Source organism: Apteryx mantelli, chromosome 4, assembly GCF_036417845.1.
Source record: "Apteryx mantelli isolate bAptMan1 chromosome 4, bAptMan1.hap1, whole genome shotgun sequence".
Taxonomy (NCBI): domain Eukaryota; kingdom Metazoa; phylum Chordata; class Aves; order Apterygiformes; family Apterygidae; genus Apteryx; species Apteryx mantelli.
This window is the reverse complement of record NC_089981.1, coordinates 36342528-36362708: the sequence shown is the minus strand read 5'-3', so window position 1 is coordinate 36362708 and position 20181 is coordinate 36342528. Positions and strand designations below refer to the sequence as shown.

Genomic DNA, 20181 nt, shown 5'->3' with positions numbered 1-20181 from the left:
TAAATTTAGTAGGAGTCTTGTAACTTCAAGAGTATGTGTGAATCTTGAAGTTTTTACTAGAGACCTAACTTAGTGGAATGTTTTCTAGCTTTCTATTAAGTGGCAGGGCTTTTAAATATACAAAACAGCCTGACAGAATTGGTCTTCTCACCTCAAGTTGGTTTTCATATAGGGGTGTCACTGGATTTAAATTGTTGCTCATCTTTTAAAAATTTATTTCTCAAGGTCAGATAAAACCTCTGGAAGATAACTAAGTGCATACAGGAATCTGTCTGCTGGTCAGTTCATTTTCCTTTCTCTCTCCTCACCCCCCAGCGTACTTTGGGGAAATCTGAAGGCTATCTTCTCTATTTTTCTGACCAAGCATATTGTCCAGGAAAAACATCACCCTCGGGGCCATCCAAATATTTTTGCAAAACAAGAAACTAGGAGTTCATTTACTGTTGTATTGTTTCTCACATAGTCATGGCTAGAGCTCATCACAGTTAAATATGTCAGCATGCTGGTGAAATGCTCTAATTTAAGTAGCACTCAGCACAGCAGTTAATAGTCCATCAGAACAGCATAATGAGTATATGAATACAATAAATAAGCAAAGACATTTGTATTCTGATTGGCTAGAAATGAACATCTACTACTTGGAGAATAGGAATTTGCTTATGGTGCAATTATTGAGAAATAGCCCAGCATTAATTGTGCAAATCAGATTTTCCCAGCAGATCAGAATACAGAGAAATGAATGTAAATAAAAAATAAGGGTCAGCTTGATGTGCTTTTCAGCAAACAGGTTAAGACAATTCTTTCAGTATAATCATATATAATGTGCTTTGGCCAGAACAATTTAATTGAGTAGATATACATTGTGGGGAAAAAAAAAAAGTGTGCTGTTTGACTGGGGCACTCTTATGGAAAGTGATAACATGATACCATTAGGAAACTCAACAAGACAATCTACATCCATGCATTAAAAGACGCAGAAGTCTGAACATCTGTTTCCCGCTATTGAATTCACGAAAGGGGCTTCTCTGTGTGGGGAATAAGTGAATAAACAACTGTTGGGGAAGGTTATCTCTGACATTTAACAAAATGTTGACATGTCACAAAAATGAAATAAAAGTGAGAATGAAATAATGACTGAAATAAAGGTGTGCTAAGTTAGCTGGAATTCAGCTTAGTTAATAAAGCACAAACATACAAAACCAAGAAAACCCGCTACCTATCCCTCATAAATCTTTTAAAAAGTGTAATGTAAGGATGATTAATTTATGAACAGTATATACTTTTTGTTTAAAATACACTACAAGGTGGCAAGAAAATATTTTAGAGAAATATGCAGTTAAAGCTGTTCCCTCAAAAGAATTTCCCCCAAGATACAAAGCTGAAATTATGTTGCTTCAGCCAGAAAAACCAAACTGTGACAATCAAAGGAGGTGCTACTAAATGCTAAGGAACAGACCTACTGAAATTAAAGAAAAAGTTTTAAGTTAGATATGGAATTTTCCCTTCTGCTTCCCCCCCCTCACCCCCCCGCACAGATGCAATCAAGAGTCTTGGAAAGGGAGTAATGATAATAAAAGCGAAATGGACCCAAGCACCAACTTGCTGCCAAGGGCTGTAATACAATATCTCAGCATTTCAAGGGTAAATCAGTGTCAACTGCATTTGCCGTCCCTCTGAAAAAAGTAAGCATTTAACTTCCGTTCAGTCTATGTGGACTGCTGAAATATAGGAAATCGGTTTCTGGGAAAGAGGGAGAGAGAGAGGGGAAAGGAGGGGGGAGGAAAAAAAAAAAGAAGGTTTCCCAAGGAGAGCGCCGAGCGCAGCGGACAGAAGTATGAGGAGCGGCAGCGCGGCTGCTGCCGGTCTGCGCAGGTCGGGGGCACGGCGGGGGCTGCCGGAGGCGGAGGGCTCAGCGGCGCTGCGGGCGGCCAGTGAGTGCGGGGCCGGCGGGCGGCGCGGGGGGCCGCGGCCACGGGGGCGGCGGGACCCGCAGCCGCAGCGGGAGCCGGCGCCGGAGCCGGCGCGCTGCCTGCAGCCGGAGCCTTCCTGCCCGCCCTGCCGGCGGCGCGGCGCTGGCTCCCGGGCTCCCTCAAGCTGAGGGCGTTTCGTGTGTTTCCCGGCTGCTTTTGAGTTTAAAGAGAGAGGGCGCGGGGCTCCCCGCAGCCTTGCCGTCTCGAGTAGGTGCTTTTGTTTCCGGCGAGGCGCCTGGCCGCGGGCAGCGCCGGGGGCCGGCCGGCCGCAGAGGCTGCGCTCGGCCGCGGCACCCGCTCCGCGGCGGCGGTGGCTGCCTCTCGCCTGCGCGCTGCGGCAGCGGGGATTTTCTCTTTCACTGTTTTTTCTTTGTTGTTGTTGTTAGTTTTTCCCTCTTTACTCTGGCTATGCGGAGCTTGAAAGCCCCAGGGAGGCGGGATGAGCGCGGGGGTGGATGCGAGCAGGAGATGGGGGCGGTGGAGGAGCCCTCCTTGTTCTCCGCGGCCAGGCGCGGGGGAGCCGCGGAGCCCCGCGCGTCCCGGCGTCCCGGCTCGGCCCGGCCCGGCCCGGCCCTGCCCTGCCCCGAGGGCAGACCTGGAGCGGCGTGCCGAGCCCTCCTGGCGGAGCGGTTCGCTGAGCCCCGCCGCGGCAGGGCCCCGCGGAGGAGGGCGGGCAGCCGCACGCCCGGGCCGCGGAGCCGGCGCTGGTTGCCGCCGCGGGGCGCCCGGCGGGCTCCTGGGGCGCCTGCAGCCCTGGCCGGCAGCTCCGCGTCGGCGGCGGGGCGAGGGAGGGAGGAGGCCGGGCGTGCAGCCTTCGGGTGCCTGCTGAGCCCTGCGGGCTCTCAGCGAGGGCGAGGCTTGGGTTTTTTTTTTTTTTTTTTTTTTTTTTTTTTTTAAGGAGGGCTCCGGTTCCTCGCTACTGCTTTATCCGTAAGAAACGAGGGATGCTGCCCTCCTTTCCAAGGGCCGCTCTCGGCCGTCTCCTGTGGTGCGTCGCCTGAGCTCGCCTGCACCGCTGGCTTTGCGGGCTCTGAGAGGAGAAGGCGCAGGGGGCACGGGGAGCGATGTGCTGCAGGCTCCCCAGTGCAGTTCTGGCATACTTCTGGCATTGCTTTGAAATTAAAAAGAAAAAAAATGCACTCCTCGGTTTCCATTCACATTAAATCTTGAATGGTTTCTTCACTGCGGAGTAGACACTGTGCCAAGAGTAATGGTTTTATGACGGTTTTGTGATGTGGATTGTGATTTAATAGGAAATTAGCTGACATTCCTAAATTCATCTCATATGGCCCAAAAGGCCATCTGATCAGCATTATGCTGTGGTACCCTAGTTGCAACCACAACGAAACCAAACCCTGATGAAGGAGGTGAGGTGAGGAAGGCTCAATACTATCCCCGAGCTTCTAGTTCTTACTTTAAGCTACTAACTCATTTAGTCATTCTGATATATATACATATATATATATATATTTTTTTTTACCCATGGTGATATTTCAAGTGGCAGACTTACTATTTGGAGTACCTGCCCTGCTCCACTTTAAATCTCTCAGTTACGCTTGATTTCAGAAGGACAGGATTTGAAAATGGAACCTGATAACAATTAAATGCAAAGCTGATGATTGTGGGTTAATCTGTAATACTGTTTACATAATATGCTTGCAATAAGAGACACACATACACACCTCTTAAGATGTGATACTGGTTATAAATGTGCATGTATACTTTCCTATTTGGTGGAGATTAAGACTTTTTTTTTAATACTAATTTTTAATGGCCACTTTGCTCAGGCAAGCAGAAAAACATGTGGTAAGGGCCAGGCAAAGAGAAATCAACTTAGAAGTTTTGGACTGTGTTAGGAATCAGGCTCAGATTCCAGAAGTTATAATTTTGCAAGAAAATAGATATTGAACATTCCTAAAGTTTTGGTCTATGTGAGAAGGACTTCTGGCTTTCCCTTTGGTAGAGTAGACATTATCAAGCCAAGAAAATTACTTCTACTAGGCATAGTCCTGAAAATGTCTAGGCTTTCAGTGATTAGCTCAGATTTTTGTGTGTGGTTAACTTCATTTTAGTCTGGCCTCAGACCAGGGCCCTTACAGGTCTAAAGTATCAGTATGCTGCTTTTGCCAGGTTCTGTACACTCTGCTCTAAGTACTGCACATATTTGTAGCAAGTACATTCATAATGTAAAGGACAAAGGCTTCTTGTGATTAAAGTTTACTTTATCGGTGTAGATCACATTTTGATGTAAGCCCTTAAAAATTCTAATTGATTAATGAGTTTCAGATGGTGGTTCCCCTCCAGTGCCCCTCCCCCTCTCCTAGCATGTACAGTGTGCTCCAAGCTAATCTGGGAAAGCTCCAGAAACCTTGGGCTATGTTGGTTGTGGTATAGTTTATAAGGATAATAAAATAACCAGAAAAACTGAATTTCCTTACAGAAATATGCTTGCTGCATCGGTGAGCTTATGTTTTATCTTCCTGTTTATGATAGTGAGAAAACGAAGGTTGCAGATATATGTGTTTAAGATGATGTAGACAAGAATGACCTGTTGTTCCTTGTGGAAGGGAAAGTTCTGTAACAGCTCTGGAAGAGGAGCTACATGATGCGGTAGCAGAATCATAACTTCAAAAGTGATTATGTTTGTTGTTACATAAGTAAAAGGGTAAAATGAGAGTGATTACTGTTCTATAGTAAATTGGAAATTGCAGATGGTAAAGACTGACTGTGTCGTATCTACCAGTGAGTAACAGGTCTCTATTTTTTTCTACTGATTCTTTTAGTCCATTTTAAGTATTTCAAGTAGGGGAGCTTTTACCATTTCACTTGGGGAAATTATTCCACTGTCTAGCAGATCCCACCGTTGGGAACTGTTTCCTGACGTTAAAAATATCAATTACAGAAGTTGTTAGTTACCTCTGTGGCTCTCAAAGGAAGACATTCATATATCTTTTTTTTCCTCCCTTTCTGCATGTCTGAGCGTGTGTGTATATATGGAGGGGATGGAGAAACAAAAGCTAATTGAAGAGCAGCCTTTAGTCTATGGACTCATCTTACACTCTCCAAATCTGAAAAATATGTCAACATTGAAGTAGAAAAACTGAAATCAGTTTTCAAATGTGAACATACTTATGCTTGGGCATGCTGTGTGGCAACTGACACTTATGTGAAAGTGGTGATTGCAAGTATGAGTCCCCCTTTGTGGGCAGTCTCATTTCTGCTTGCACAAATATTCACTTTGATGCAACTTGATTATGAACTTATAATATGCACTTTGATGCAACTTATTTATGAACATTGAATCTTAAATCTTCTTTTACACCCAGCTTACAGTTATAGTGAGTGATTGCTTCACACAGTCCAGTCAGACTCCAGTAAAGTTTCAGAAAGTTTGTTCTTTTCCATCTGCATGAGATGATTAGAACTAGCAGGGAGATCCAGCAGAGACCCTTGCCAGATACTCGTGAGCTCTGTTCTGGCTTTTGATCCTCTGTCTCCTCTCTTTCCAGAATGGCTGCTTTCCAATAGCATTACCTTCTCTCTAAGACAGCAGGAGATTGTCTACAGTTATAGCTGATGCCCCTCCATCACAGTCAATGCGCAGTCTAGTGTTCAAGTTCCAGTTCCTTTAGAGAAAACTATTGCTGCTCTTGACTAAGTTGCTGTCTGCTCTCTCAACTATTGCTTAGTTCTGTGCATGATGTGGACCTCTTATTCTAGTTTTGTTTCTTCTGCAAGCTGATGGCTTGCCTGCCTCCTCACATCATGTGAGAGGAGACCTCAATTCACAAGCATAAAGCCTGAATATTTTAGTCCTATGAAGATTGTATGAAATAGGGTCTCTGAATCCAAGTCCAAGGCACAATTTTGCCATCTTCTGTACCAACTTTGTAGAGCCAGTAGGCCACTGAATTGGCATAATGAAAATCTTCAGTCCTGGATAACTCTGGTTTGGCTGCCAATTGGTTGGATCCAGTCTATTAGCTTGCCTGCTAAGCAATGATACCCAAGCAGGCCGAAACAGATCTTGTTTGCCAGGGCACAAGCCTGTCCATGGTACAGCTTACATCAAGGTGGTATGGTACAAAAGGACATCATCATCCTTTGTGTCACAGATGGTTTGACTGATAGCACAGGGTCCTGTATTTACTTTTTTTTTTTCCTCTTCCCTTCTCCACACACATTTTTAACATCTTTTTATTATTTTCTAATACAATGAAAAATGTTCCCTTCTCTGGGTATTTAATTCCTGTGCTAATTCTTCAGACAAGTAAAAAAGAGGAAATGACTTGGCAAGGCTTCTTCATCCCTCACCTGGAATGATTGTATCTAGGAACGATTTAAAAAAAAAAAAAAAAAAGTTCAATCCTTCTTTTGTTTATTGAGACCTAAATGCACATGTGATTATGAACAGGGCTGAAGCAGTAATGAAGCTCATGTTACACGGAGTACTGTACAGCCAGCAGCTTCTTAGTGTAAGCTATTATGTATGTATACTGGAACTGGATGGTTAACTTGGAGAATTTTTATTTTGCTCGATTAATTCACAGGCTAGAGCATGTGAATTTTCTGTATATATGTGTATGCATATATAAAAGTATTTGCATATGCATATATATACATTTTACTATATATAGTAAATTCAATCTTTTCATCCTCATAATACTCCATTTGGGTTGAAGAGTACTATTATCACCACTTCATAGGTAAGGGAGGAGGTTGGAACAGGAAATGGAATTGAATCTAGGGGTCTACAACTGCAAGTGAGTGCCTAATTGTATGACCAGTCTTACTTTCTGGACTAAACAATCTTTGCCTCTCGTGTGTTTTCCATACAGAGTGTATCGTTCTTGAATCCTTTTGTCCTACCAGGTAACCCCATTAAAAGCCAGTGGAATTACAGAAAATTACTTGTTTGATTCTCATTACTTTTCCCTGATGATCACTGACAACAATCAGCAGGTAGTGTAAGTTGCGCTTCTGGCAAAATACAAGCAGTGAGCTACAATACAGAGAAAACTAAATGTACTACTGTACAGCAAAATAAAAACCTCACTGTTTGGTGGAAGCAAGCAGGGAGAAATATAACCTTTGAGTTTGTTGAATCTGTTACATGTCACTGGGTGTACTGTAAACTATCCCACATTGAATTCTTCAGCTAGACAATAAGTCTAAGAATTTGAGATGTCTTCCTGTCATTGAGAGAGGTGGAATAAGAGACTGCACTGCATAAATATGACCTGTAACAAAACAGAATGTAAAGTAGTTAAAGATCTTTCCTAGTCTGCCTTCAGAATAGTGGGCGAAAGAAATTGCTTCTTGAGGAGAAAAGTATTTAGAGGTAAGTTTTAAAAACATGTATGCGTATCTGATATCAGCCTCAATAGTTTATAGTAAAGTGTGACATTGTATAACATGAGATATTTGACATGTTTGTGCTGGCTAGGTTTAAAGAGATGTATATATAATGATTTGATGTTACTATTAGAAAGCAGTGAGATTAGGAAAAACAGTATTTTTAGGCTACTTTGTTCATACTTTATTTCTGCCAAAAAGAAAAGATGAAATAGTTGTTGGAGCCAGAGAGGCTTGCCTCATCCATGTAGAATCCTGCAGTGCTACTGTCTACCTCTGTGGCAAGCTAGTTGGTTTCTTTAATCAAGTTCCTCATTGCTGAATTGCCAATAGACTTCTGTAGCTCACAAATACGTTAAGATATTTCAAAACGGTGAGACGATGGTGTCTGAGTGAGGAATCAAGAATGTGGCCTTGATTACAGATGGGATCCTTAAAGGGGCCTTGGAGCAGACAGCGATCCAACTGTAGCCACCTTGGCTTAATTTCCTCTCTTAAGCTTCTTCGAAGATCCCAGCTGGATTTGATGATATTTTAATGGTTAATGTATGGGCTAGTAGAACTTGACTGATGAAGTAGATGAGCATTTTAATGAAGCTCAGCTACTTCATCACTCAAGTATTGTGGAGGCTTAAGTTAAGCTTAGAAGTTTACTGTCATTCAGTGTTTGCACAAAGAGCAATAAAGGGTTTGAGAGCTTTGATACAATTTGATAGCTGACCTACCATATCCCTTGTAGAATTGGTGAAGGGAGCTAGCGGGACAAATTGTGCTCCATTCCTTGAAGAATGATTTTTTTTTTTTTTTTTTAATCCAAGGGAAGAGTGTTGTTGCTCTGGGTCTAACAAAGTATTTTGCTGAATGTAGGACAGGTTTTCAGAGCAGGTTTTCAGAGAAGCGGGAGAGGAAAAAGAGGAAACTTTCCTTCTTTCAGAAGTGAAATTAAGGTTGGATCTTGTTATTCATCTGTGATTCTTCAGTGTTCTGGGTGGGAACTCTTCATCACTATTAACTTCTGCAATCCCCATTTTGCATGTATGCTCCACAGTTTAACAATAATTACTGAAACAGTATGGGTTAATTTAAGGTACCATTTCAAGCAGACCTAGTCCCAGTATAGAGATGAATCCTTCTCAGCTTCTAGCAATTCTGTTACCTCAGAATTCTCTCTGCCTCTCCTTATCTTTCCTACCTTTCCCAATCTGAGAGCCTATGTCCTGTTAAAACTACCTTAAACTCAGAATATCCTCCTTATCTCTGACTCTCTTCTTACTGCTAAAGTTACTGCCAAACTCAAGTACCCACACATCCTCAAAAATCAGAGCTCTTTATTCTTCCACCTTTCTTCTTGCAACTACAAGACTGAAAAGTTCCTTGGGACTTTCCACAGCTTGTTTGCTTAATTTCAAAAAAAACAAGTGGTAGGTCAGTATGAAGTAAGTTTAAATTCAGCCCTGTACTTTAGAGCTGAATTGAAGTAACATCACCAATACATGAATTCTCTGCTCTGTGTTTCCACAGAGTTCAACCTGAAGCGTGAACAGACTGCAGTGCTTGTTTCAGAGTGTGGTGGGGCAACCTGAAAGGGCCTCTGTTTAGCTGTCCCAGAAGCCTTCTCCTTCTTTTCTCTAGTAGTAAAGAATGCAACTTTCAGACCTTAGAACCACTCCAGCCCCATCACTAGTTCCCAGTAGCAACACACTATATCATATCTGGCTGTCTATCAGCCCTGTTGTTGTTTGCTACTAATTAGCTCCTGGGTTTCATAGAGCACTTCATCATATACGTGGTCTTGGATGTCGAGACACAGGTGAGGAGAGGGAAAGGACATAGTTTTCCTGTTAACACAACTGAACTCAGTGCATGTGTCATGTGATGTGGTCCTCGGAGGACAGAGCCTGTTTAGGGTCCTATTTAGGATGTGGCAGTGTGCATCCTTGAAGTATAGTATTATAGAATAATTTAGGTTGGAAGGGACCTCTGGGGGTAACCTATTCTGACCCCTTGCTCAAAGCAGGTATGCACCTCAAAGAAATTTTCTGCAAAGAAGCAGTGAAATGTCTAATGGTTTCTTTTAGAACAAAGGTGCTTCTTTTTCAGATATATTTTTCCAATGTGTGCATCAAAAGAAATGAACTGTAGGATTTTGTTTCCTAAAGATTTAGTTGCATAGTTGTTAATATATTGAAAAACCAATGTGGAAAAAATCATATATTTTTACTTTGCTTTACTTGTCTGTTGTAAAACAAGTGAACATTTAGGAATGAGATAATTTTTTTGACTACTTTTTACCAATAACACTTCAGAAGTGATACAGGAGAGTAAACGAGTTCCAACTCTGGCTCTCACACTATCAACTGAGCTGATAGACTCCAGAAATCAGTCAAAAAAGCTGTTTTAAGGCTCTTTTTTGGAAAAAAGGTGTATGACAGAGGTATTTATACCTTTTTTTTTCCATATACTCTTTGAAGACAAGGTGACAAGTCAATTATCCATCTTGCCTCTGTTTCCGTCTAAAATGTATCAATGATTTGAAGAACAAAATTGCATGATTTGGGGTTACTTACAGCAACTTTAATTATACTGTTGTTATAACTCCTTGACTATTACTATCATCTGAGTCAGAAGGAATCCATTTTGAGCGATGTTGCAGTTTGAACTTGCAGATCTAACCACCTAATTCTTTTTTTTTTTTTTTTTTTTCCTTGAATAAAATGAGCAAGTATGACTTGGAAGTAATCGACCAGGAAACCATAAATCCAAGCTGACATTTTTACAAAGTCTGTTTTCAGAACAGGGCTATACTTCCATCACATGTTTTGGTCTGTCTTAAACTCCTTTGCTTCCAAAGGAATTTTGATGCATAATTTTTTTTTTTGTGGAAAAAAATGTAAAATCTAATGATAACTCAGAAATGTATCTTTATACTAGGGAATAAAGTCTTTTCTTTTAGTCTTTTTTTTTCCAACTGAAAAATTGGTATGATTTCAGTGAGAAATGTATTCAAAGCGAAATCTGAACCTAAATTTCTCAAGGACAACTAAAACTTCAGGATTTGGGATAAGGAGGGAGATGCTATACTATATTCATCAACATGGGTTAAGCAAGAGCCTAAGCAGATGTTTTTGCTAACAAGGAGTTTAGTTACCAAGGGTATGGTTACAAAATGCTGGAGAATTTTAATGTAAATATTAAAATATCCCAAATAGCATTTCATGTATTGGAAATATAGGTTACAGCATAGTTTTATGGAAGAGCACTTGCTTTTTACATTCAATAAACATTTCCTTTTTTTGGCAAAGGAATTGTTTTTAGTATTCTTGTTATTCCAGACCACAGTGCCATACTATAACAAATTGTTCTCTTTAATTTCTTGTTTTGTTTTGTTTTGTTTTTTATTACCTCTTACCTGACTTGAAAGGTATGCAAGGGGCAGGAAGAAACAGAGTATTTGCTTTGCTTCATAAGCTGAAGTCAGCTGATGCCACAGTTGGTGCCAATCAGCTAGGGAGGATAGGCAAAGCAGTATTCCTTAGTGACTTTTAAAAACACAAAACCCCCATTATAATACTTCTAATGCCACCTGCATAAGGCTTTGTGATTGCTAGTTGGTCTGACTGGGCTCTCAGTAGGATACAACCTACCAGGCAAGGAAGTATCCCAGCTCATTGCTACAAACCTTAGAGTCCAGTTCTGATACTCCCTTTAGAGAGAGAAAGAGCCGCCTTTCTTAGCGTGCTTGGGCCACAGGTGGGAGAATTAGTCTTTCAGGAACAGAGATATAGGTCCAGCGGGCCCAGCTTCTCCGGCTGTTGCACAAGTCAGAACGCTTAACCAATATTTAATGCATGACATATTCTCTTACCTGAAACTCTCGTTTCCATAAGTTGTTGTGGAAGCAGAGGAGTATTTTTAAAAAGGTTGAGTGGGAAACGTGATAATCAGCACTTTCCTTTGTGCTATTTTCTTATGGAATAAAGTTATTCAGTAAATGTTTTTAGTGTTTTTAAATTATTTTAAATTATTTTAACTATTTTAAAGATGTAGAATAGGGTGATTCCATTTAGTGACTGTATTTGCTAATTGTTAGCAAGTTTGCTGTAGTAGCGTAACTCAGTTATTAACATGTTTTTCTTGGGCCTGATCCAAAAATCTCTGAAGCTATCCATTTATTTTGAATGGATATTGGATAAAGGCACTGCAGTGAGTTGCTAGCTATGTGTAAAATGTTTGTTTTGATTTGATTTTAATCATTCCTTGCAGAATATCTGGCTGTGTGTTGGCAACGTGTAGTTTGGTGAGTACAAATGAAGTAGACATTTATCTATACGATTTAATCACTTGCAGTGTGATCCATTAACAAAACAAGACTTCAGTCATCTATGTTACATCCATGTGCTAGATCCACATCTGTCTGACATCTGATTTCTTGCAATCATAGTTAATGTTATTGTCTATTACAATTCTAAAAAGAGAACCTGCAAAATTGTATTTGGCATAATTAACTATCTTTTTTTTCTTCTTTTAATAATAAAACAGGTACGACAAGTGGATAAACAATGTGCACGGCTCTGAGCCCAAAGGCACGTGGGCCTGGCCTCTCTGATATGCATCAATATAGCCAGTGGCTTGCCAGTAGACATGAGGCCAACTTGTTGCCGATGAAAGAGGATTTGGCCCTGTGGCTCACAAACCTACTGGGTAAGATTAAAAATAAGACAGAATGCAGTTATTGACAAGTCACACTTGACAGTAAAAGAACTCCATGCACTGTCAACTGGAATGCAGTTCTTCAGACTTTTTTTCCTTTTCAAAAATTAAAGTAGTTACAATTAGATCGCTAGCTCCACCTCATGCAGCTGTCAGCAATGTCAGAAAAGCTCATAAGTAATATGCCTCCACAGTGTTTCTGTGAGTGGTATAACTGAATTTTATTCACTTGATGTTTATTGTTCTTCACATTTCCTTTTAAATGTTCTTTTCCTTGCGTTTTCTGCATTAATACTGGAGGATGTTAATTTCTGCTATCAAGTGCATCTGGTAGACCTCCTAAAGGCTGTGTGTATGCTGACCATCTTGAAAGGAAGGAACAACTGAAAAGTTCTTTGCTGCCCCAGCAGCCCAGTGATAGACAGTAGCTGCCCAAGGCAAGGCAGTGCATGATAAGACTTGTGGAAGCTTGTGCAGAGAGGGGTCCGACCATGTGGTTGCAGCTGGGGCATGGGGGTTTGCTGTTTGCAGCTGTATGTCTTGGTATGTGAAGTAGAAACAGGTTTGCTGATGAAAGCAGATGCAACCCAGAAGCCAAGAAAAAAAAGTGAGTGTGAAGAGGAGCAAATGAGAGTATGTCCCTGATAGAAAGGAGAGGGACAGTCCTTTGGGATATAGGACTCATATGAGAAGGCAGGATTTAGAAACAAGGAGCCAGGAAACAACCTACTGTTTGTTGGGAGCATTCAGGGAAAATGGCTTTTGTATGCTCTCTGTTAAGTTAAAAGGATTCTACCGAAGAAATACAAGATTTATATAATAAATTCCTCATCCTAATGGAAACAGCTCGGTAGCTCTTCTCATTAAACAAAGAGGAGAAACTATTTTAGGGGAAGTGATAATAAGAAATATTTTGAGTAGTTTTCATTCCAGTTTGCGCAGAATCTCATTGAAGAGTGCTTAAAACAAACAACAGAACAAAAAAACAAAAACAAAAAACCCCTTTGGTTGTCGCAACAGTGATTACTACTAGGTTTTGCTTTTAGTGGTGGAGGATAATTGGTTTTATCAAATTAAAAATAGTTAAAAATTTCAACCCACAGATATTTACATGGGACTTTTTCTGTTGTCATTTTGGAGGAGAACTTGGATGAACATTTTCAAAGGTGGGATTTTTTTGTGGAAGTTTGTTCTGGTGAGATATGGTATCTTTTCTGCCAAAAGCTGTATTTGAACCTTCTCAGTGATATCGCATAGTAATAGTTTATATCTGCATGTTCTATGTTGTTGTATTTTGCATTTCCGAAGAGGAAGGGAAGTAGCACTGTGTTAGAGAGGAGTAGTTGATGTATACAGTGCCAGTAGAATGCATTCAAGAACGCAGAACCAGAACTTTTAGCAGGTAGGTAATATACATTTCAGAGTTGGAATAGTTGAGAGTCCTCACAACTGCAAAAGTGGGACTCTCGTTACATCACATCTTTCTGTGGTACTTCCGTTTAAATCAATGAAAATTTCAAATACAAAATCCTCCAGGGAATGCCAGAACAAAATCTAGGAATTATGACTTTTTCATTCCACTTGAACACAAGACAGCAATCCAAAAGATTGTTTTTGAATCAGAAGAAGCACGTTCCATTAAGGATTTAATATCTTGTTTAAATGTTTTAAACAATGGAGTTCTAGTGAGTCTTTCTAAAACAAATAGAAGCTTGTTTGTCGTTCATAACAGTTCTCACAGTGACAAGATTAGGAATGAGGTCACTTTTTTAGCAAGAAAGTAGCAACCAGCAGGAGGTTCTGAAATGCCAACTATAATTAAAAATCTGATTTTCATACAGACACCAGACCGTGCAGCAGAACTAAATGGGCACAGCCTTCTTCTAATTAAACAGCATACACAGTACACTTGTTTAATGCATTCCCCCACACCTTCTCAGATCCAAGCTCTTCTTTTCTAAGAATTTGTCTATGCAGACTTTCAGAAGATTTAAAGAACTGTAATTATAGTGATTGAATCCCTGTATAGACATTGTTATTCAAATTATTAAGTCAATTAATTTAAAATTTATGTTCAAAATAAGTGGAACTTAATTAAATTAGTATACATATAAATATTCACTCAAAACTCAAATTTGGTTTAATTACTCTCTAATTTAGGTTAACTTTCATGAGAGGAGGGGCACATGAACACGTTGCTATAGGATAAATAGTATGAATTTACAGCATGCCACTACCTTCCTGTAAATACATATTTGTATTCTCTCATGCCTCAGTATCCAAAGGAACATTCAAGGCATTTTATTCTTCTTTCATTGGAGGATAACCTACTTTGCCATAATGGTCAGTAGATTTTCGTGTGCATGGGTGTGCAGATGTCACAGAACAGATAATATTCTGTACATCCATACCCTAGTCTGCTCTGTGCTGTAACTTGTATGGCTTCATTCTAAGTATCTTTATATCAGTTTTAACAAAATAAAACTACTCAATTTATTCTGCAAAGAAAATCAGTATATATTTTATTTTTTATCACATTGTTTCATGTTTTGTTTCATCTATATTTTGTTCATTTGTTTGTACTATGAACCGATGAAGGCAAATGACAGGCACTCAGTCTGGCCTACTTTTCAAATCAGTGTGAATTTTTAATATAATAAAATATATTTCAGGCAAGAATGTGGGCTGAACCTCTTTATGTGGTAGTTTGATCAACTGATGGTGTTTTGGAATTCTTTATGGGGAGGCAAATATATCTAGTTAGAAAAGTTAAAATGATGACAATTCTGTACCAGCAAATCCTGGTTTCAGTTCAGAATTGCAAACTAGAAAACATAAAAATAGTATTGCACTCCATAATATGAATAAAGGTCTTTGATATTAGATAGAAGCTAGGCACTGCAACTAGAATTTGACCTTATTTGAGGTGCAGTTTGGAAGACTGAGATACATGATGTTGTGGCACATCTGAAAAAAATAGCTCTCTAAGAATTTGTAACCATGAAAATTAAAGACACTTTATTTCAGCATGGACGTTGTTTTCTAGTAATTGCTGGTAATTTTTATCCATTCTGCTAATTGTCCTTGGAACCATGTCAAAGAAGCTCAGAGCTGCTGTGAGGACAGTTTGTCATTACAGCTACATTGCTGAATAGATTTTTGGCTGCCTGTGTTCCGAGTGGCTAGAACGGGGTATTGCAAGTCAAACCAATGTGTCAGATGGGATTGACTCATACTGCGTTGTATCATTATAGCATTCTCAAAGTGGGACACCTTGGCAGTGGGGCAGGGCGTGGAGAGCTTACGTTGTTACTCTCGTAACCTCCTTTCCTTCTGCAGGGCTCTGTCCAGCTCAGCCTAGAGATCCTTGCAGTGCCAAGGTTAAGGAGATGTCTCGACCAAAGGTGTTGCAAAACAAACATAGTTTGTCTGGCCTTGTTTTTAGTACGCATAAAGCCAATGAAGCATTCTGGAGTGCGTCAGCAGTGAAAACATAGCTTATTTTGTAAATTATGTATATACTCAGTTTAGTAGAATCCTCTTTATGATCCTGAAAACTTCTGTTCCACCATGGGCAAGTTTCACATGGGAATTATCACCGCTGGGCTGTACCAATCTTCTAGAGGAGGCAAAATGCCTGCCTTCCTTCTGAAGGAAAACTGTTTCTTACATTTTGAATAAAAGGAAAACCTGCTTCAGCTCAGTGATCTTGCTGATACTGGTGTCTAAAATGATTCTGTAATAGGATCTTAATTTCCAGCATCAGTGTGTTCAGCTCAAGACAGTGGGAAATAAAGACTTTAAGTATCTCTGAATATCACAACATTCATGATACTTCTAGTGATTCTGCTGACTGATGCAGCTTCTCATTTAGTTAAGAGGCTGTATAATTTTCTTTAGTATCAGCGTGCCTTTGGGACTGCTGCTTTGTTCCATTTCAAGTAAATGATGGTGTCTCAATGAGACCTGAACTATTTCTCTTGCTGTTAGCTATTCTAGCATCCTTGTCACACACAATAGCCTTCTTGTCAAAATAGATCCAGTTTTATGTGTGTGTAAAATCACTGCACTTTTTTTTCTTTATTTCTGTTATATGTTATCTGGGGTTTAAATGCCATGCTGTTGGGGAGGATGGGGAGGAATTCTTCTGCTGATGCCTCAGTATAGTAGAAACCATCTTCCTACTGATGTATATCAGTTTTACCTGAGTGAAATGTCTCCATTTGTAAAACATTATATTTATGCTATCGTTGAAAAATACAATTATTAGAGTTGATCAGCTAGTTATGAGGCTAGAGTCAGGGTCTTGCATTGTAGTCACTAAACACTGCAGTAGTAGAAGAATCAACTAGATTTTGGTACGTTATTCTAGCCTTTGGATCCCTCCACATTCATTTTGTCATTCTTTCACAGACCTCCCAGTCTGGTTGCATTAGGGCCCCTAGGACTAGGTGGCCTTATAGACAGCTGCCCACAGCTCCCAGGTAACAGGCACTCAGGCCTAAAGGTGTCTCTTTTTAAGGGGCATCTGATTGCTGTATTAAAAGAGAGGGTAAGCAATGCTTGCAAGGTTGGAGAAAGCCTTTATATTCCTGTTTTTTCATAATTTTAGTGTTGGTTTTTATTGTATATAATGTTATTACCATTCTATAAAAACATTGCAACTGCTTTCTTGAAATTATAGGGGGGGTTATACATTTTTAATGGAGTTTAATGTTTTTTCCATACAAATATACAGAGCCTTTTTTTTCCTCAGGCTATGAACATTACTCTCATTTGAATCAATACATTTCAACTGTTAAATATGTCAGAGTGTCTGTTTTAGCAAAGAAATGCCACCTTTTGGAGCCATAAAATACAGTGAATTGAAAGCTGACACCTAATATATTTTTCATTGGATACAGATGTTCGATGCAAAACTCATTCTTTCAGCTTTCATAAAAGAGGAACAGAACTGAAATACTCTGGCTTAATGTACAATATGTAGTGACCAAACTGCTAATGTAATTCAGCATTAAAAATAATGTAAATGTATTGTTAAATGGCAGCAGAAGATAAAAGTATTTTTCCATATCTGTTTAAAGAGTAAATAGCTTTAAATAGTTTTTTTTTTTTTTTAAGACTTGACCAGGAAAATAACAGATCTATAAATCATAGGACAGAATATATATGTAGAATGTGATTCTTTTACCAATGCAGAACATCCTGTGTATCCTTTTGCTTTCCAAAACAAAAAACCCTTCCATAGGGTAAAAATATTTGAAATAGATTCATTTTCTTTTTAAAAATATATAATAAAATGCAATACTGGACTAAAAAATAGAGCAGTTCCTAAAATATGGTAATTTTTCATTTTTAGCTTTCTGATGGCTTTATACCTTTTGCCAAAAATGCTGATGGGGCAAAACAGAAAATTTTATTATTAATAATGAGAAATATGCAGGCTAGAATGGTGATAAAGGCTTTTGAGGTGACAAGTTGCTGCATTTTTGTATCTGGGAGCTATTATAGCTTCAGTCCTGGCCTCAGCTGGATTGGAGGTACAACAAAAATAATGTCAGTTATGCACAAGCTACCACTGTGATGAATGTTTGCAGTGCTGCTACTGCTCTTCTGCTGCCTGCAGAAGTCATTTTGTATCTGGGGGCTAAAATGTGGGCTGTGTGGCAGAGAGAATTGAGGCAAAAAAAAGAAAATGGAAAAAAAAAAGGAAAAAAAATGTTCGCATCAAACAGATGCTTCTGAAGTAGAAATGTATTAGAAAAATCAGGTTTAACTTCAACCGAAAATGTAAGTCTGCTATTGCATCTGAAGATGATTTGCTGCAAAGATGTTGTTATCTTAAACTTTGGGCTTAACTGACCAAACTAAAAAGACTGGCAAATTTTTGCCCAAAGAATATTGCACTGATGTTGAAGTATCTAGCAGTTTTCAAACAAGAGCCTAGATAACTTTCCTTTAGCTTCCTTTTGATTATATTGCTTTCAGAAGGCACTGCTGTTTTCGGTGTTATAAGTGACATTGATCTTCAGAACACAATGTACTAACGATATATTACAGAGGTATAATATTCATTTTTACGATCTTCTTCATTTTTCTTGCTTTCTGTATTTTTTTTTGCTTCTTTTGCTTCTTCTTTTGAATGAAAAAGTATATGAGAGCTATACTTTTCCTGTTTTGTCTGCTTTTTCAAAAAAATGTTGTGAACCTTTTCTAATGAGATTAATGTTCTCTGTTCCCAGATCTCTTATTGAAAATAAGTTCCTGAAATCTTTCTGGAAAAATGCTTTATTCAGACAGCTGCTTTTTGGTCAAAAAATCTGTGACAAAAAAAAATCAACCAGCAGTGGGCAGACTTCTACCTACTGTTCTAGTTCTTGTAAAGGACTCAGTCTTGAGTAGGAGGAGTGGATGTGGGGATGGGAGAGGGAACCATTCTCACTTAGGATTTTTTTTTTTTTTTGGCAGTATAGAAAATTGTTACCTTATGAGTGCTGTCCAACAGCCTATGAAAAATGAGCTCATATTGTTATTCCAGTTCCCAAATGACATATGTAAATGTCATGGAGAGGGTAAAACGTCCTGTCTTAATAGGAGGAGCAAGAATTAGTCCTTGATGATCTCTTGACATTGGTAGAAGTTAAGAATGTTGGAAAAATACAATTGCTGCTCAAAAAAGTGTTCAAGGAGAAGAAAAATTTTCCAGTAGGCGTGTGAAAACAGAAAAACTTCAACAAGAAATAATTTTATTTATTTTTTTTTTGGAAATGCTGTCATAATGCTGGGAGTTTAGTTTGGTGGTAAATGATTCCCTTCTCATTTAGCTTGGCCAACCTGTTCACACTGTGTAACTCATAACAGACCTCTTGTGATCTCTCCTTTAGGAAAATGTAATTACAGTGTCATGGCAGAGAGTTTGGTCAGGGAGGCCAGCAGCAGCAAAAGAGGAGGATATGCAGCAGCTGAACTACAGTATTGAGGCACAATGATATATTACCAAATCAGAATATTTTGGTTTTGTTCTTTGTGTGAAAGTTTTAATTTATATGGCAAGTAAACACTTAACGTGTATGGGTTTGTTTGTTTTTTGAAGAATCTAACTCTCTCTTCTGAAAAGCTTATTCAAAGGAGCATTGCAGTCACTTCAGTATTTTGTCAGCTTCTTGCAGGATCAAGTCTTAAAGTAAAGCTAAAGAAAAATCTCCTTTCTTTCCAGACATGGTTGGCTACTTTTGTTAGGAAATAAGCTGCAATAAAAGTATTAGTGACACTTACACTATAAATAACCACACACACTAGCGTAAATCATTTGCCTGCTGCACTCTGTCTTTTAAAACACTATGATAAAAACACTGGAATTACATAAGTAAAATGAGATATGCAGATTCTGATATGTGCGAATTGTTTTCAGGTAACACATACCCTCCCAAAGAAAGCATATTTCTTTGGATAATTTGCTGTACCTGTACCAGTAAAGTAAAGTAGTAGTGAGATTACTCACCAAATGTTCTAAGTAGTGTAAGTTATTCAGCTAAGGCATGTTTCAAATTGTTGTAAAGATTTCTGTTGATTTCAGTGCATTTGGATCATGTTCTTTTTCTTTGCAAATGCAGTCTACACTGCTCAACTTTTTTGCCATGTTAATTTTCTGTTTGCTGTTCAGGTAGAGAAATAACAGCAGAAACATTTATGGAGAAATTGGATAATGGTGCCTTGCTTTGTCGGTTAGCTGAGACCCTGCAGGAGAAATTTAAAGAAAACAGCTTTGATGCAAACAAGCCTGGTAAAGTAAGTGTCAGTAAATGTTCTAGCATGTATTATCGATATCTAAGGTGTTTGACTGTTCTGGTGTTGAGCTTCTCGGAGCAGTTAAGAGGCTTCATTTATGGAGGCTCTGCAAATGGGCAGGGAGGTACTTGCTGTACATAGAAGAAAGAATTTAAAATCAGGGTAATGAATTTTTTCTTGAAATTATAGTTTACTTATTTCATGCAAAAATGTTCCATTAAGGAATTAGTTCTGATGTCCTAGAGAATATATTGCATCCACTGTAAGAAGGCATGCAGCAGCAGCTCAGGCATCGCAGCATAATAGCACATCATTTTTAGAAATGTGACTGTTGTCCTCCTGGTCTGTTGTGGACAGT

At 39.2% G+C, this 20181-nt stretch overlaps 1 protein-coding gene across 5 annotated transcripts in view; it reads left to right on the top strand.

Annotated features, from left to right (window-relative positions):
* The first annotated feature begins 1671 nt into the window (after window positions 1-1671).
* Window positions 1672-20181, top strand: part of GAS2 (growth arrest specific 2) — a 104250-nt gene continuing 85740 nt past the window's right edge. Inside the window, exons 1-3 of one of the 5 annotated variants that reach the window (XM_067296241.1) lie at window positions 1672-1931; window positions 11865-12026; window positions 19699-19823. In XM_067296241.1, coding sequence (XP_067152342.1) covers window positions 11885-12026; window positions 19699-19823 — 267 coding nt within the window. In that variant the 5' untranslated portion in view covers window positions 1672-1931; window positions 11865-11884. Of the gene's footprint in view, window positions 1932-11603; window positions 11623-11864; window positions 12027-19698; window positions 19824-20181 lie in introns of those variants that run through there. The other 4 variants (XR_010884115.1, XM_067296239.1, XM_067296240.1 and 1 more) reach the window with 4 other exon arrangements.